The 19,110-nt window shown below is 39.6% G+C and overlaps 1 protein-coding gene across 1 annotated transcript; it reads right to left on the bottom strand.

Moving 5' to 3' along the window:
* Positions 1 to 11,031: 11,031 nt before the first annotated feature.
* Positions 11,032 to 18,414, bottom strand: LOC124281046. The gene is made up of 5 exons (XM_046717055.1): positions 18,315 to 18,414; positions 16,979 to 17,033; positions 15,646 to 15,867; positions 14,931 to 15,038; positions 11,032 to 12,036 (listed from the first exon to the last, which is right to left on the bottom strand). The coding sequence occupies exons 1-5, from the start codon at positions 18,412 to 18,414 to the stop codon at positions 11,820 to 11,822; spliced, it is 702 nt and encodes a 233-aa protein (XP_046573011.1). The 3' UTR covers positions 11,032 to 11,819.
* Positions 18,415 to 19,110: the final 696 nt, after the last annotated feature.

The raw sequence follows: 19,110 nt of genomic DNA, 5'->3' as shown, positions 1-19,110 counted from the left end.
AGCAGATCGTCAGCTTTTTATTTAGTTTCAAAATGCATAAAAGTATGATAATAAACTAATTAGGATTATAAGACCAAATATAAAGACGCACATTGATTCAGTATCTACATACTGGTGAGTGGACATTACACATGTGAATGTAGCAAGAAATTTATCGCGCAGTATTGTGACTTCGACCCCCACCTCGCTTCCGTGGAAGAAATCGTTATGTTATAAGCTGTGTCATGCAAAATCCTTTTTGGTTATGATTCCAATACATATTTAACTACGAGTAGAAAGTAGTTTTGATTTTCTAACTTGATGAAAACAAACTATAATCTCATTAATTCTAACAGACTTTACGATTTTCAAAATGGCGGCGCCCTGTCGGGAACATCCCCAGTCTGTGGATAAATGCTATTTAGGTTTGTTTTCACCTGAGTTACAAAATCAAAACTACTTTCTACTGGTAGTAAAATATGTATTTTATTGATGGCCAATAGGATGTTGCATGACATAGCGTATAACATAACAATTTCTCTCCTGGCAGCGAGGTGGGTGTCAATATAATACTACTTACAATATTATTGTTAGCTTCGACCACAACCTCACTTCCGAGGAAGAAATCGTTATGTTACAAGTTGTGTTATGGAAAATCTTTATGGTCATCAATCATATACATATTTTACTATAACTAGTAAGTAGTTTTGATTCTTTAACTTCCGTGAAGCGATCTGAACACAAGTAAGATATCGTTTCAGGCTTCCACAACGCTCGCTTCGCACTCACAAACATAACCCATTTAGCACAAACTGCGGGTCCTGTGGAAATCTGTGCATGGGGACACCATCACCCGACCCCTAGGAGCAATTGACGACTCAAACTCAAACTCAAACTCTTTATTCTCTACAAACCGCCAACGGCGGTACATGAGATAAACGTATATACATTTTACATAATATACAAGACAGCAGCTTACACGATAGAAAGATATAAGATAATTACAATATTTCATTTTTTAAATGCATTAGATACATGGTTCAGTAATTTAGAAAGGCCTTTAAGGTCGCTTATGCTGGTAGTAGACAAGAGTTTCTTAAAGATGGACAAATTTGGAAATTCTAGGTATTTAGTGTTCAGAGACTGACGTCGGAATTGGAGAAAAGCTTCACATCTAAACAAGTAGTGAAACTCTCGTCTCCAACAGCGTTTGATTCACAAAGTGGACATTGTCTGTCTTCACGTGGAATGCCCAACCATCGGCCTGTCTCAATTGGTAATTTATGGTTAGATGTTCTAAACTTCAAAATTGGGTAGTATATATTTTTAGGAAGAAGAAGATATTTTTCTAAGATTGGTTGAGTTTTGAAATATTTATAATAATCCCCTTTGGAACTAGAATGAACATTTGACTTCCAATTTTGGAAAAACTGGGCTCTATAGGTGTTTTCGACCATTGAGACAAGCCAGGGCGTAGAACATACAGACGGATTTAGAAACACGTAGGATAGACCGCAGTTATCAAGGATATATTTCACAAAACGTAGCCATGGAACTTTATTTGTATTGTCACAGATGTGGTTAACACAGTTATATAAACTCTGTCAAAAAGAAACGCAACCCCTGTATTTTAGAGATTTTTTGATCTGAAGTTTTAAGACGACACAGCATTTTTATTATTTAAGACAGAAGTCTGAAATTTGGCAGAATAATAACCAAGATGGGCATGTTTAAAATTGTCATTTCAAAAAGTCATCTCACAGACACCAGTTTGTCACCAGGGGGCGTCTTTCTCAGTATCTCGTATGAGCACCACGAGCTGCAATCACTGCACGGCATCTCCTTGGACAAGAACGGATAAGACGCCGGATTCTTTCCTGGGGAATGGCTCTCCACTCCTCCTGCAGTGCAACGCCGAGCTGTTGCAGCGTCTGTGGCGGCGGCTGACGTTGACGTACGCGTCGACCCAGAGTATCCCACAGGTGTTCAATAGGGTTGAGGTCTGGTGATTTAGAGGGCTATGGCAAGACATTGACGTTGGAATTCTGCAGAAAGTTCATTGTTGCACGTGCAGTATGAGGCCGGGCGTTGTCTGGTTGAAAAATCTGTGTCTGTTGGTCAATAATCGGGAGAAGGTGAGGCTGTAATACGTGGTTGATGTAACGTTGGGCTGTCAGGTTCCCTTCAACGATCACCAAGTCTGATTTCTGGTTGTATGAGATGGATCCCCAAACCATAACGCTTTCTCCGCCAAATCTGTCCCCTGTCGGACGCAGATGGGCGCAAAACGTTCATGACGTCTCCTATACACACGTTTTCTTCCGTCGTGATGTTGCAAAAGAAAACGTGATTCATCAGAAACCAGATGCGCCTCCAGTTTTGTAAAGTCCATATCCTTACGTTGTTGCACCACCTGAGTCGTCGGCGGAGATGTAGGGGGCGTAGTACAGGTCCAACAACTGGTCTACAGGCACGTAAACCCGCTTCTTTCAGACGGTTCCTAATCGTTTGAGCTGACACTCTCCTCAAACCTGGTATTTGTGTGGCAGTCACGGTTGGTAGGGCATGCCGATTACGCAGGTGATGGAACCGGATGTACCGATCTTGAAGGGGGTCGTGATTCTTGGCCTTCCACTTCTCGGGCGATCGTTGGTCAAATTGAAGTTGTTGTAGCGGCTCCAAAGTCGAGATATCGTTGTTTTGTGAACATTTAGGTGCCGTGCAACAGTTCCAAAAACTTTCTCCGGCTTGAACACGACCAATGGCGATATTTCGGTCGGCAGCACTCAATCGTGGCATTTTTCACACAGCTTTTCATGCGACAAATGAATGAATATAATACGAAAGCACATGGGCTTTATACACCCCTGCATTAACTGCCATTTTCATGATTTGCATGTGGTTTTGTGCGAAGTCACCATGAGGGTCATTTCATGCGTTGTGACGGAATAAGCAATAAAATACACTTATGCGTACAAATGTAGTTGTTTGGATGGTAATCTTCATTAATTACGTGTATAATTTCAATACATTCGAATAACATTTAGTTTGGAAGCAATAACTTCATTCAAACGAATTTTCATATCTGAGGACAGGGGTTGCGTTTCTTTTTGACAGAGTTTATAATCTGGGATGGCTTCCAATATGTGTTCTCAGAGGCTAATTTATGCCAATGTGAAATAAATCGCTTATAGATTTTAATACTCAAAGGCTCTCTTCCAAATTCACCGTAAAGCATATAACTTTGGGTGCTATTTCTCAAACCGGAAGCTAATTTCAGAAATTTTAAGTGAATTCTTTCTATTATTTCTAAGTTCTCGTGTCCCCATATTTCTGGAGCCATACAATAGAATTGGAACGACCATAACATCAAATGCATCGAAAAGGCAATCTAAAGGTAAATTAACATTCCTGGATTTCTTTAAAAGACAATACATTGCTTTGGTGGCGCCTTCCGTAAGTGATTTAATTGCTTGGACAAATCGCCCATTCCTATGGAATTTAATTCCAAGGTAATCGTATGTATCTACAATATTTATAGTTTCAGTTCCGTAGGTAAAGTGGAGTTTCGAAGATTTCGCGGGGCCGCTTCCAAAGATAACAACTTTCGTTTTAGATAAGTTTACTTTTAAGTTTCCATTTCTTACAGTAATGAAAGAAGACATTCAGGGATTTTGTAAATCATTTGGATTTTCGCTGAACAGTACAGCGTCATCTGCATATAACAATATAATAAAATGGTATAAGAGGTCGATGCTGTTTGTTTGCGTTTCATATTTAAAACCAGTACAACTACTATCAAGGAGGTGTTGTTCAAGATCATTTAGGTATATCGAGAATAAAAGGGGCGACAGGTTTTCACCTTGTCGCACACCCTCGTAACACGGAATTCATCTGATATGGTATTTCCAATCATTACCCTAGATTATATGTTGTGATACATATTTCTTATGAGTGTGAAAAATCTCCCATCTATCCCAGTTTTGTTAGTTTATGCCACAACCCAATTCTCCAGACTTTATCAAATGCTTTAGTGAAATCTACAAATACCGTACATAGTTTCTTTTTTAGAGAGTTTTAGTATTTGGATCATCATTTGCATATCCAAATGTTATCACATGTTGACAACCCTTGTCTGAAGCCTGCCTGTGTTGGGTTAAGTATATTGTTAGTATCTAAAAATGTATTCAGTCTGTTATTTAACACTCTTGTAAAAGTTTACCAAGGCAACTTAAAATTGTTATAGGTCTGTATGAGTTGGGATCCAGTTTACACCCTTTACCTTTATAGATTGGCTTAACAACGCCAGTAACCCACGACTCCGGTAGAATACCCGATGATAGTACAAGGTTGAAAATGACAAAGCAACGATTCGGCATGTCGTCGTTCATGTCGAGAAATCATCAAAATGATGAGCGTGCTACACACTTTCTATAGAACTAACTGAAAATCGTTCCTCATATGACGTCACTGCAGTGCTCTGGCGACAGAGTTACGTAACCTGTCTGTGGTTTCGTTGGCGGGCGACAGAGAAGCAGGCGACTTTTAGGCCACTTTTAATCGCTCGGTATTAATTAACCACAAGTTTTTAAAGAATAAATTTGGTGTTCCGCATAAGACTAACCACAAATCTTTCATATGTAATGGTTAAAGAGTAACAAAACAAAGTTTAGTGGTTCTTGAACAATGAAATAAATAGCATGCAGATAAAGGGCTACACTTCCCCGGAAATGATTGAATTATTCATTATAAATTAGCAAGATTTGTTGGTTGGTTGGTTGGTTGTTTTGTTGTTTAACGCCACACTCAGCAATATTCCAGCTATATGGCGGCGGCCTGTAAATAATCGAGTCTGGACCAGGCATTCGAGTGAGGATCGGTGTACGAAGTTGGGATACGGTGACATGTGCCAACCGCCACCGCCTGACTACCCGATCTCGTTAGTCGCCTTTCACGACAAGCATGGATTGCTGAAAGACAGCACACTTTATGTAACCATTGTAACAGCGGACAAGTCCAGGATGAATTTCATATCTTCCTACAATGTCCAGAATTCAATGATTTGAGAATAAAGTATTTAAGATTTCTCGATGGCAAATATGTATGTAAATCCCAAATGATAAATTTATTTAATAGACATACCGTTAAAGCAATAGCAACATTTCTGAAATGCGTATTCTCCAAAAATGTTTGAAACAGTGTTTAAATATAGCTTTTCTATTTTCTTACAACGTGACAACAAAAGTGTTGGAACAACAATTGTAACATGGGCCAGTTGGCCAATATTACTGAATAAAATCTGTCTGTCTGTCTGTCTAATTCTAACCCGTATCTGACGGGTGATTAGCAAGATAATACAATTACATTCAAATTGCTGCCTTGAACCAGTCTTAGTAAACTTAGCCTCAGTATTATTCAGTAGAGGAGTGTAACGAATAGTACTGAGACTAAGTTTACTTAGACTGTGCCTTGAACGATATACACAATTCATCTGATGAGTGACAGGGCATGGTACAATGTACAAAAAACGTAAATTAACATTGTACTTGAGAATATGTTGTAGGAAATAGAAATGTTAATCAGATCTCTTTGCTGACATGCTATATCTATGCTCGTTTTAAAGTAGATATGTTTTGTGTGATAATAAGTATGAATTACCACAATAGAGAATTGTCTGGATAGCGAACCGACCTCTCGATAAATATATTATAATGCTATTTAATACCTTCAAGGGTAAGACAAACTGACTTGAAATATATATGCACTGAGAACTGCAGGAATCTGTTAAAAGACTATGAATTATGACAGTGCTGAGAGGGATACAACTACAGAGCTCTATGAATTGAGTCCAACATCGGAAAGATCCAGTCCCTAGCACAGCCACTCAGTAGAGCACGCAAAACAAAAAGCATTGTGTTGTCAAATCTCGATGCTGATAACCGATTAGAAATGTCTTTGCCTGAGTACGTGTGACAGACGTATGTTTGTTATGAAGATCACTTCTTCCCGGTGTCATTTACAATTGCGATAAATGTAGATACATTGCTAGTTTCAGAATATTTATGGGACGACAGGATATTGTTTTTTTTCAAATTTGTACAGATTTGGCCATTTACAATAGAACTAAAGAATACAAACCTATGTTTCTCGACCGGTCCGTCTGGTAAATGATAGTTAGAGAATGTACTTTGCAAATGATGGGACATGTTTTAACCATCGATAGTAATTAACTTTAGAGCTATTGATACTATTTTTTATCCACTGTGGTATGAAATGATCTTTTAAAGTTGTCGGCACATAATATATTAGCCATTGCATACATACGGAAATGGAGTTATCAAAGATGTAAGCAAGCCACAGTTGTATAGAATATTCTAAATATGACATAACCAGTTATAAGAGTATTTAATAGCGCTTTTCAGTTAGATGCGTTTAAGAACGCATGAAGATAATTGGCATGTATAAAAACTGTTTCTAGAGTATACCAGTATGAAATAATGTGTTAGGTATTTGATATTAACAGGGTTGGTTGGCTACGATAACTACGTGTCGTAGCGCTAAGGTGATCGTAACTGACATACCAGAGCACAGACCTACGACTGTCGTAGCGCTAAGGTGATCGTAACTCACATACCAGAGCACAGACCTACGACTGTCGTAGCGCTAAGGTGATCGTAACTCACATACCAGAGCACAGACCTACGACTGTCGTAGCGCTAAGGTGATCGTAACTCACATACCAGAGCACAGACCTACGACTGTCGTAGCGCTAAGGTGATCGTAACTCACATACCAGAGCACAGACCTACGACTGTCGTAGCGCTAAGGTGATCGTAACTCACATACCAGAGCACAGACCTACGACTGTCGTAGCGCTAAGGTGATCGTAACTCACATACCAGAGCACAGACCTACGACTGTCGTAGCGCTAAGGTGATCGTAACTCACATACCAGAGCACAGACCTACGACTGTCGTAGCGCTAAGGTGATCGTAACTCACATACCAGAGCACAGACCTACGACTGTCGTAGCGCTAAGGTGATCGTAACTCACATACCAGAGCACAGACCTACGACTGTCGTAGCGCTAAGGTGATCGTAACTCACATACCAGAGCACAGGCCTACGACTGTCGTAGCGCTAAGGTGATCGTAACTCACATAACAGAGCACAGACCTACGACTGTCGTAGCGCTAAGGTGATCGTAACTCACATACCAGAGCACAGACCTACGACTGTCGTAGCGCTAAGGTGATCGTAACTCACATACCAGAGCACAGACCTACGACTGTCGTAGCGCTAAGGTGATCGTAACTCACATACCAGAGCACAGACCTACGACTGTCGTAGCGCTAAGGTGATCGTAACTCACATACCAGAGCACAGACCTACGACTGTCGTAGCGCTAAGGTGATCGTAACTCACATACCAGAGCACAGACCTACGACTGTCGTAGCGCTAAGGTGATCGTAACTCACATACCAGAGCACAGACCTACGACTGTCGTAGCGCTAAGGTGATCGTAACTCACATACCAGAGCACAGACCTACGACTGTCGTAGCGCTAAGGTGATCGTAACTCACATACCAGAGCACAGACCTACGGCTGTCGTAGCGCTAAGGTTGCTTTGTACAACGGCACCCAGGTATCATCTCTTTTCTACAGATTCGTAAAACACATGCTTATGATACAATATGAACAGAAAGATCAAAGCTGCTTCAGTGGATGCTTCCAAAATATATGGAAATGGATTCTGGCACTTATGTTAACCTAGATCTTCACTGACACTGAATTATCTTCTTATATGTTAAACCGGTGAAGATCTGGATTAGAGTCGACGACTGGTCTTCAGCAATCTATGCTTGTAGTTAGAGGCGACTAACGGGGTCGGGTGATCAGGCTCGCTGACTTGGTCGATACATTTCATCGTATCCCAGTTACATACAGCGATTCCAGTAATATCAGTCAGTGGAGAATCTTGTCAAGACACGAGTATTTAAAGATAGTATTATGACAGGACAATTGCAGAGCGCGGCGTTAAACATCAAACAAATGAAATGCGTCCATTTATTACCAGCGCCTTGAGCATGTACTAGTTTGATAGGTGCGCTATATAAATACTAGTATCCTATATATCAGAACTTGTATGAGTTCTGCGTTCTGCGTTCTGCGTTCTGACAGGAGTAAGTGTTTGCTACCATTCTCCTCTCGGAGACCGTAACTTACCGAGACTTTCCGAGTGAACATGTCCGTGTCTAGAAGGTCACCCTTAAATAGCTAGATGATTCTATTTATATCACATATGAAATATCAGAGTGATGTGAATTTAAACTTTGACTACAAAAAGAGTCATTGACAATTAATTCTTTAGAGACGTCGCACCCGACTGCAAACACTGCATGCTGCGACAGTCATAGACCGAATCAATATGGACTGCAGTTACATACATTAACATTTTGACAAGAATTCAGGCTTGACTTTTAACCGCTCCCTGTTTGGTGTATACACTGAAATGTATCCCCACGGGTAGTACATCCTGCTATATCTCGATGACCAATCAGGACGAGAGGCACACGTCACTGACGAGGTTTAACGTTTATTTCATTCCCACCTCTGACAGTTAATTATATACTCCTATATCTAAGGGGAAAACCATATGGGTACAATTTGTTAAGCCCATTTCTCGTGTCCCCCGTCCTGATGTTGCTGAAATATTGCTAAAAGCGGAGAAACCAATACCCGCTCACAGGTGAAAATGCATTCCAAACAACACAGATATATCATACAAAACAAAGATCCACAATATCGTCCTCCTTATCGATAGTTTAAGGCTGTATTTGAGTCACTGAATTTAGAAAAATATGGAAATAGAAACACAAAATGTTTCAAAATCAGATGTTTATTGTATGAAGGCCATAGGCCCATATACATGAAGTGTACATGGTACAGTATAGGATCTATTAAACAAAAGATTCACATTTAAGTTCTACTCTTGATTGTATATTTGAAACTCGAAATAAGGTTAAAATAGTGAGTACCAATTTTCCAGCTATATGACGGCGGTCTGTTAATAATCGAGTCTGGACCAGACAATCCAGTAATCAACAGCATGAGCATCGATCTGCGCAATTGGGAACCGATGACATGTGTCAACCAAGTCAGCGAGCCTGACCATCCGATCCCGTTAGTCGCCTCTTACGACAAGCATGGGTTACTGAAGGCCAATATTCTAACCCGGACCTTCACGGGTATAAAAGTAGACAAATGGTGACTCATCCGTTGTGAATTTCCAGATTACAACACAAATTGTTTATCCTCTGATCTGTGTTAATGATACCCCCAACAAGTCAAGTCAGAGTGAGTAACCGTAAAAACAGCTTGTCTTGTTAGGCTTTACGGTTTTGAGATGGGGTCGAGTCTTGGTGACTCTAGTTGCCCTTTCTCTGACAAGTCAATCCTGTCCAGTTAGTTGTGTATTGGAGAAGTGAAGTTTACTTAAATATCAAACCTTGTGTATCGTTAACTCTTGTATGTGCATGTGACGTTATGTGGGTGAGAAACGTTTAAGTAATTACGAGCCACGATCCTCGGACCCATCGCTCCTTGACTTTACACAAATTACACACATATTATTCCCCCTTCACTTCTATAGTAACGTTATTTAGATCCACTTGCGCACAAAGTGTCACCCACTTAAAAACATCTGTGATCACATTTAGCATAAGTCATCATGTTAAAAAGGCAACAATAAATATTGATAAATATAGTCGTTTTTAATTACTGTATGGATGTAATTTAAAGGGAAAAAAAATCATCCACTCACAATGATTCAATCTGCACTGATTTAGTGTAACAACCTGGAAAACTTCTCACGGCTGGATTAGCGCCCGAGACACGCCATGGCGACGGGGAGCGGTAATATGTGTAAGTAGCTCGAGAAGAGTACCTCTGAAATCTCAAAGCCAGTTACAAGAATGAGAAATTTCATGCCAAACATGGCGTTCTATCCGTTCCTTGTCTGCTTACATTAGTTTTTACATAAATTCATTCATTTCAGGCTACTCGTATACAGTTTTGTTGTGGTAGCTACTGACTCCTTAGCTTTCTCTGACATATACCCGAGACCCTGTGTAACACACCATTGGTGTAATCCGTACTTCTATTCGCATTGAAACCTTAGTCCACTATCTCTACCTTAGAATTAGACAACCCAGTGGTCCAGAGTCAGTTGTCTCGGTCACATCGCGGGACACCAGTTGATACATTACTCAAACATGCTTTCTCTATTTCTTTCTTTTTTTACCATTTTTATTACACCACGACTCCGGTCAAGTGTTTACATTCATTCATTTATTTCAGTAATAAGGCCTCAGGCCCACGTACATTTTATATGCAAATATTTACAATTGGTGCTGCATTTCCTAAATTTTAAAGATATGACGATCGTAGACTGACAGCGTCTTTCACAAAATTTGCCAGTTTTTTTTAGCAATAAAACATCAGAGGACTGTAGCATTCTTATAAGAGTCTCTCTGTGACTGATAGTGTCCACGTGGAAGTAAGGAAAAAATTTAAGACGTATATCATGATAAACAGGACAAACAAAAATAAAATGAATTTCATTTTCAATAGCATTTAAACTACATAGGATGTTTTTGTCCATACCCGGCCTCCTTCCTGTATTTTGCATTATATCGAGTTCGCCGATTCTGAACAAGGTAAGCATGCGTGCGTATTCTTTACGTAAACTGTTTAGGTATAGCTCGGGAAAGAGGGACACTTTGAACTCTGCATAAAATTTAGTTTGGAACAGTTTGACACCTCAGAATACCATGTTTGTGCATAACAATCTTTAACCCTATGCTTAAATTCATTTATAAAGCGGGGCGGTGGGGTAGCCTAATGGTTAAAGCGTTGGCTCGTCACGCCGAAGACCCGGGTTCGAATCCCCACATGGGTACAATGTGTGAAGCCCATTTCTGGTGTCTCCCGCCATGATGTTGCTGGACTATTGCTCAAAGCGGCGTAAAACCAAACTCAGTCAGTCATTTATAAAGCATCCCACATCACCAACACCTTGGCATTGCCAAACTATTCCAAAACCTAGAGAATACAATTGATGCTTAATATGAGTAACCCAAGTTTCCCTTCCAGCTGCATCTAAACCTACTAACATACTATAACACTGTTTGGGGTACCTGTTTTGAGACATATAAAGAAGTTTGAACCAGTATCTTATACATCTGACATATGTATCTACGTCAATACCATAACGACCACATTCGCCCAATACAGCAACATTGGTAGATTTGGAGCCAACAAATTTACAAAATTTAGCTTGAAAGCGTTCAAGAAACAACCACTGGTGGACTGGTGTTTACCACCCTATACATTACCATGTGGACAAGTGAACAATGGAATATTGTCTCCATGTTGGAAGTAAGTAAAAACTATATATTAACTAACACCAACAACAGTTTTTCGTTGGGATGCAATTGGTGACTTGATGTTAATTGATGATTTGTGATGCAACAAAACGGTTTCAGAATATATTCAAATGACAGTTACTTTACATCTGTGTGTAATTTATTGAGCAAACTACAACATTATAATTCATAACCTTCAGAATCATCGTTTCCTCTTTTACACAATAGGAACATTATTCATTGGTTTCACAAATATGAAGGTGAACTAGAATACTCATAGTCTCGATTACCGTCCAGAACAGATCACCGGGAATCAGTGAAACTAGGGCCTGAAACTAGGGCCTGAATTCTTCATAAATAGCGACAGTTTCAAATATAGTTACTAACTGGGATAAATATAACTACAATAGTATTCAGCCACTGAATTCATTTGGGTCATTGAAATGACGACCTCTGTTCAGGCATTTGCAGCTTCCGTTAACCCTGACCCAGTCGATTTGATATTTGTCCTCGTCGTGGTGAAGCTCGTCTGATATATCTCCCATGTCGCCGTCGTCGCCGTCAACGGTTACTGCCGTCACGTATTCCACATTCTGTGAACACACGCCATATCCGAAGTTGAGAACGTGCCTGAAACAGTAAGGAGTATATAAAATCAAGAGGTGTTCAAGACTCTGAGAACCTGGTGTTGATAAGGAGCAGACAATACCTCAATAGCAGATTTTACCATGTGTTGATTTCCAACTGAATATGCCATAAGTTATGGATACTATAAAACAAACGGAACTGGTCCTTATGCAGCACTCAAAGAATCCTTCTGGGTTTTTTTTTGGTTTTGGGGTTGTTTTTTTTCAAAATATATCTTCTTTAGAAACACATCGCTAAAACACAACTGCTGATGGTCATCTTGCACAGTTATAGTTAAAAAGAATAACATGCACTTTACAACATTGAACAGATTACATGAGTGAAGGTTAAAAAAGCTAATATTATAATTTTATAACACAAATTCAGTTTAAAATCTTCTGTCCCTCAGTTTGATAACATATTGTAACAGAATCTAAATTGATATAGTATAAGTATTAAAAACATCATATAAACTTTGTCAATCATAAGTGTCACCTATTTTCGTTATATCACGATCTATCTGCAAATGTCCATCCATATTTTTAACATTAAAGTAAATAATAACCTTACAACATCATAGACAGTTACCTGGTTCTGAAGTTCACAGATCTGAGGCATCTTTAAGAGGGCATATTCACTGTTGATAGCTATGTTTAATTAAGCACTGAACGTTCGCGGTAGCAGCACTTGTCAGACATGACCTAATTACGACTGTGTGTCACTACGCTATTTACATCCATGAAGGATTCTACTACTGATGTCATTCAGTACTATTATTGTACAGACTTATGTATTTCATGTCTCCAAATGATGTATTTATTCACTGTCTTGAATCATTGTGTATTTTGAGTGTTAACGCCGATGTTTGTCAGGGACTATTTCTTGTGTACACTCCTGCTTCGTGGCTATTTATAGAAAGTAAGCGTGACTTTTGACCCAGATAAACAATGACTTATTACACTTGTTAATGACGATTTTCTGATAACTTTCTTGCTCAGAAGTGTTTTAAAGTGTATTCCATGATGGATACTAATGAAAATTACACTTGATTGAACTGAATAATGAATTTGATCTGTTTGACATTTCTCGGGTTACGGTGACCTGTCAACAACATTTACGTTAGGCTGAGTGACTAATTATAAATTGGATGTCCGTTTTTATATCAAAGCCACATATTCATTATCTGGTATTTTCCTGCATTCTATGGTAGAAATGCCATGCTTTACGATATAGAGGACAATGTATAACCACCTGTATTTCCTACATTTGTACCTGCAATATGACAGTCGTTTCGTGTTTTGACATTTGTTGCCGACAATCATTCTAGGCACTTTGACAGTCTGCTGTCCGTTTTCTCTGTTTGCATTTAGAATCTACCAAATATTTTAGCAAACTTGTTCGTCTGTCAAAATGTCGTCCCGCCGCTTGGCCTGAATATAATCGTTGTCCTTATTCTTGTTATATCACATGTTTACACAAATCTCACTTGTCCATCATGGTTGATCTTTTCGGACACTTTATTTAACATAAGGACAATACCATATGATAAAGGAAACTGATGCTTTTGTAAATTTCACTTGTCATAGAGCCGACCACAAACCAAGATGGCGGCCACTGACGCTACGTTGACGGAAAGATATTGTCCGTTTTATTATAACAAATTGTCTCGATGTCCTGATTATTTCTACTGTGTCCTAATTGTATCCGGACAAGAAGGACAACATAAGGACAATTAGTAGTCACTTACTTGTGTTAGAAATGAAACTGCCTATGCAGTGTTTCTTGTATGCAAGCCATCAAACCTGTGTTCTGATTGGTTGAGAAAGGTCACATGACCTCCTGATGATGCCTATAAATACGATCACTGGTCAAGGCCTGACACACTCGATTCGGATTCGCATTCGGATTCGATTCAGTCGGGTCACTCGATTTAGATACAATAAGACTTTCAGTCTGATTAAAGGCTCCTGCTCATATTTTTACCTGCCACCTCTACTGACTTAGATTTATCACCATAACTGCTTCTAGGTATATATTTTAAGTCAAATTACAATCAATTTAATAACTATATTACATACTCAGTATCATTTCTGCAAGATATATATATATATGCCGAGTAGTGTGTGATATTTATTGGCATCATTTATTTTATTGCATTGCTAACAAAATCCCATCTACATTCTTGCCATTGAAACAAAATTAAAACAAAGTTTGCATATATCAGGGCAAAAGTTGTTTCTCTACTTCATCGTCTCCTTGTGTTATTTGTTTTCCCACGTGCACCCCAAGGGTGTTACAATATGAATGAATAGTATAGATTCATGTCAATAGAAATATTTTTGTAAAATCATGAATGAGAGTTGTTCGAAAATTGTTGGAAATTTTCATCACACATTGGCATGCCAGAGGTTTTATAGTAAACATATCTACGACGAGAAAGCATATTCTTCTGTTTTAATTCTATTATTTTGATTGACAGGCTGATTAAGCATTAACCTCGCGCGATGGTTATTGCTTCAGTTGAAGAAGCATCTGAAACGGGGTTTTGTTTGTCTGTGACCATATGTTCTACAATTATGAAATGGTTTTGTCAAGGGGCAAGAATGCTGCTTATATGGATGTCAGTCAAATACCTACATACTGCTCGTGAAACACGTTTTTCTTAAAGTTTCTGTTCTCTCATCGTAATGTATACTGTGAAGGGTGGTGACGTAGCCCAGTGGTTAAAGCATTAGCTCGTCACACCGAAGATCCGGGTTCGATACCCCACATGGGTACAATGTGTAAAGCCTGTTTTTTGTGTCCCCCGCCGTGATATTGCTGGAGTATTGCTAAAGGCGGCATAAAACCACACTCACTCACTCACTAACTGTACAGCGACCATTCTCTTCACTTACCTGCATACCTCCCTCTTGAAATACTGTTTGTGATCCTTAAACTGGGCTATCCTCTTGACGTGACCAAATATATTAGTCAGGGTATCTTCGGCTCGATAGAATATCTGTCTGTAACATCACGTGACACCGGATTTTGGCAACAAACTTTAGGAAGTTAGATTAACAGTATCAGAGTTACTGTACGAGCAGCATTTGATATTGTTAATCAGAGTTGTTGGTAATTAATCCTTAAACGAACTACAAACGGATTGGAACATGTCAATGAAAGCACAGGCAACAAATCAGTTTCCGATACAAAACGTACAGACTGACGTCTAGACTGACCTCGTTTTGATACAAAATAATATTTCTTAGAGACTGTTACATTCAGTCATTATATTTCTGCAACGATCTTTTCAACTCTCTGTAGTTCCAATTTTAAAAGGGGCGGTGGGGTAGCCTAATGGTTAAAGCGTTGGCTCGTCACGCCGAAGACCCGGGTTCGAATCCCCACATTGGTACAATGTGTGAAGCCCATTTCTGGTGTCCCCCGCCGTGATGTTGCTTGAATATTGCTAAAAGCGGCGTAAAACCAAACTCAGTCAGTCAGTCAGTCCAATTTTAAATCAATATATAAAGAAACATACATATATCTGAAATTAATTACCCATTTGAACACACACGAAGCAGAAACTCACCAAGTCACTCACTCCCAGAGAGTAAAACGTCAACTTACGTTTGACAGCATGCGTGGTGCCAGATATAACCAGAACTTTGTTTTCCAAATCTTGCTGTAGTTTCGTTTAGACAATTGAGTCTACAATTATCAGCCCCCCTGACATAGCTGTTCACTGGTGTGTACCGGGTGGTAAGGTTGACGCGCTGCTGCAGCTGGTTTCTTGTCAGGAACAGATTTGGGAATCGTTCCACAATGCGCTGTTCCGTGGTTTTCTTGAACCTAAAACATGGACTTATAATGTATGGTCCCACATAATGAAATATGAAAAATGAAGGTGAAATATCGCCACGGCTATTCAAGGCGGGGCTGATCTGGATTTCAACTTTTTCTACCAGAACTACGTTTCAGTGTAGAAATGAGCATTTTCATCCAGTAAGTAGCAGCAGGCTTGCTAATGTGGCATGAAGATAACTCACGTCTGAAGTTAACGTTTAGGTAGAACATGGTTAAACAAGATGTCATATCACGAACATTCTTTACATTTAAAGTGAGCGAGTACGTGTTTTAGCAATATTCCAGCAATATCACAGCAAGAAACACCAGAAATTGGCTTCACACTTTGAACCCATGTGGACAATCGAACCCGGGTGTTTGGCGTGACGAGCGGACGCTTTACCTGTAGGTTACCCCACCCACCCTTACATTGAAAGATATGCAGGCATACGTGTATAACAACCGGCCGTGTTGGCCCATGAGATACTAAATACACAGGCATACGTGTATAACAACCGGCCGTGTTGGCCCATGAGATACTAAATACACAGGCATACGTGTATAACAACCGGCCGTGTTGGCCCATGAGATACTAAATACAAACCGGCCGTGTTGGCCCATGAGATACTAAATACACAGGCATACGTGTATAACAACCGGCCGTGTTGGCCCATGAGATACTAAATACACAGGCATACGTGTATAACAACCGGCCGTGTTGGCCCATGATATACTAAATACACAGGCATACGTGTATAACAACCGGCCGTATTGGCCCATGAGATACTAAATACACAGGCATACGTGTATAACAACCAACCGGCCGTATTGGCCCATGAGTACTTGGCCCATGAGATACCGTGTTGGCCCATGAGATAAATACACAGGCATACGTAACAACCGGCCGTATTGGCCCATGAGATACTATATACACAGCATACATGTATAACAACCGGCAACCATGAGATACCGTACGTGTATAACAACCGGCCGTGGTTGGCCCATGAGATACTAAATACACAGGCATACAACCGGCCGTGTAAAACAATAACATATACACAGGGCATTGTATAACAACCGGCCGTATTGGCCCATGAGCGTATATACACAGGCATACCTGTTAACAACCGCCGTTTGGCCCATGAGATTGGATATATAACAACCGGCTTGATCTATGTGGCAAATACACAGGCATACTTATCAGTAAAACAATAACATTGGTCACCACGTGTTGGAGTTAGCCGTTGTTGTATTTGATGATGTGGCAGTCAGTTTTGTCTGAGTTGGTCACCACGTCGTACCGCTGTGTTTATATGTGCAGCCTGGTTGAGTATTTTTCGAGAGACACCACTGTGGAGCATATGTTTTGGAACCTTTCGGTCAGGGTTCCTATGGACACTCTCTTGGCCTGCTGTGATTGTCTGGACGAGAAGAAGAAGTAGTGGTCCTCGAATCCAATAATTGATCATTTTCACAACATTATCAGCATTTGTACCAAAATTCCGCTTTGAAAAAATGGTGAAACTGAAATTAAGGTTAGCCCTATATTCATTAATGCTTAATGTAATGCATCATTATTCGGTTCGAGGAAGATGTTAGCCTGTTTAACCCTTTTCATGCCAATGTTCCCATATGGGAACATGTCATAAAAGGCTTTGTAACTTTTTTATGCGTGAAGATAAATTAATAATTTTTTAACCATATTGATCTTAAGATACTTGCCAATGTTCCAACTCTCTAAATCAAATGCTTGATTGGCATTTTAGAAGATGATATTTGATGAACATAGAGATTTTTTCTGGGTTACATCTTCTTTTTATTCTCGAGTACAACGTTTCAGGGCTTGTTCTGGCCCCATCATCAGGTAAACTGAACAGTAACTGTTAACTCTGGCCGTGACGTCACAATGCTTATGACGTCACAATGCTATGACGACGCAATACATGTGGTGGTCAATAGATACAGATGACATGGCTCATAGAATACATGTTATTATGAATATATAAGATGTCATTTACTGCAAAATTAATGGATCAATTTAGAACTGTGCAGATACTTATACAAAATTGTTGATTGAATTAGAAATGTACAGAGACGTATTTATAAATGTATAGAATGTAAAGTAATAGCAGTGTATACATAGAAATTATGCTTTATACATGGGAACAGTGACGAGGGTAGGGTATTGTCTTATTGTTTTATGTACCATGCATTTGGGAGGTAGACACCCTGGTCCCTGTTTATTGCTGGTTTTGTGCGTTTGATGAAGATAGCTTCAATCAACTTGCGTTTACGCCAGGCACTGATGTTTTTTGAGAGGACTTCAGTTTCCCAGTCAATTTCATGATCGGGATTATTCATAATGTGTTCGGAAACTGCAGATTTTAGATCTGATTTGTCCACTGAAGTTTTGTGCTCTTTCACTCGTGTAGCTACTGGTCTGCCTGTCTCACCAATGTAGGTGACATCTGAGCTGGCGATGAATTCATCATTTTGAACAACACCATTGTTTTCAAGCTGCACGGCATATCTTTGTCTGCTTGCAGATGTCATCGTTATACCAGCCACAGTGAGGACGAATGGCAACAGAACTAGACTACAGAGGAGCATGCTTATCCAGTATTCGTGATAAGCAAGTAGTAAACACATCAGTCTAATCATCAACTCCACAAATATCAGAGAGTGACTGAAGCAGCTCAGAAGATCCATTGTCATTGAAAACTGCCTAATGTCTATATTTCAAGCCTTCCTGGACCTAATTTCTTTTCTCACTTGCTTAGGTTTAGTAAGTTTGACAGAGCACTTAATAGGTGAATGATCAGATATCTGTTTGTCACTAACATCAACGACATCCAGAATATCACACCTATCTTTGGTTATGACTAGGTCTAGTGTATGACCTGATCGATGATTTGGACCAGACACGCGCTTTAGGAGATTGATAGACACACAGAATCGACATGGATACTGAAATCCCCAAGTAGAACCAGATGACCTGGCTGGGCATAAGAAGAAGAAACACTTACACATGAATCGACAAATTTTGCTGAAATCCCTTTCCAGCTGCGTTAGAAGGTAGCAATCAATACCAATCTACTGCAAGCATAAGAAGAATTTATGTGATTGTCTAACAAACATTTCATTACCTGATTTTCCCGAACATTCCTGCATCATCGGTTTATGTGATTGTCTAACAAACATTTCCAGCTGCGTTCCCGGAACATTCCTGCATCATCGGTTTATGTGATT

This window comes from Haliotis rubra, unplaced genomic scaffold (genome assembly GCF_003918875.1).
Source record: "Haliotis rubra isolate DU_JTF1 unplaced genomic scaffold, ASM391887v1 Scf279, whole genome shotgun sequence".
Lineage (NCBI taxonomy): Eukaryota > Metazoa > Mollusca > Gastropoda > Lepetellida > Haliotidae > Haliotis > Haliotis rubra.
Note: the sequence above shows the minus strand (reverse complement) of the source record. Positions and strands in the feature narration are given on the sequence as shown.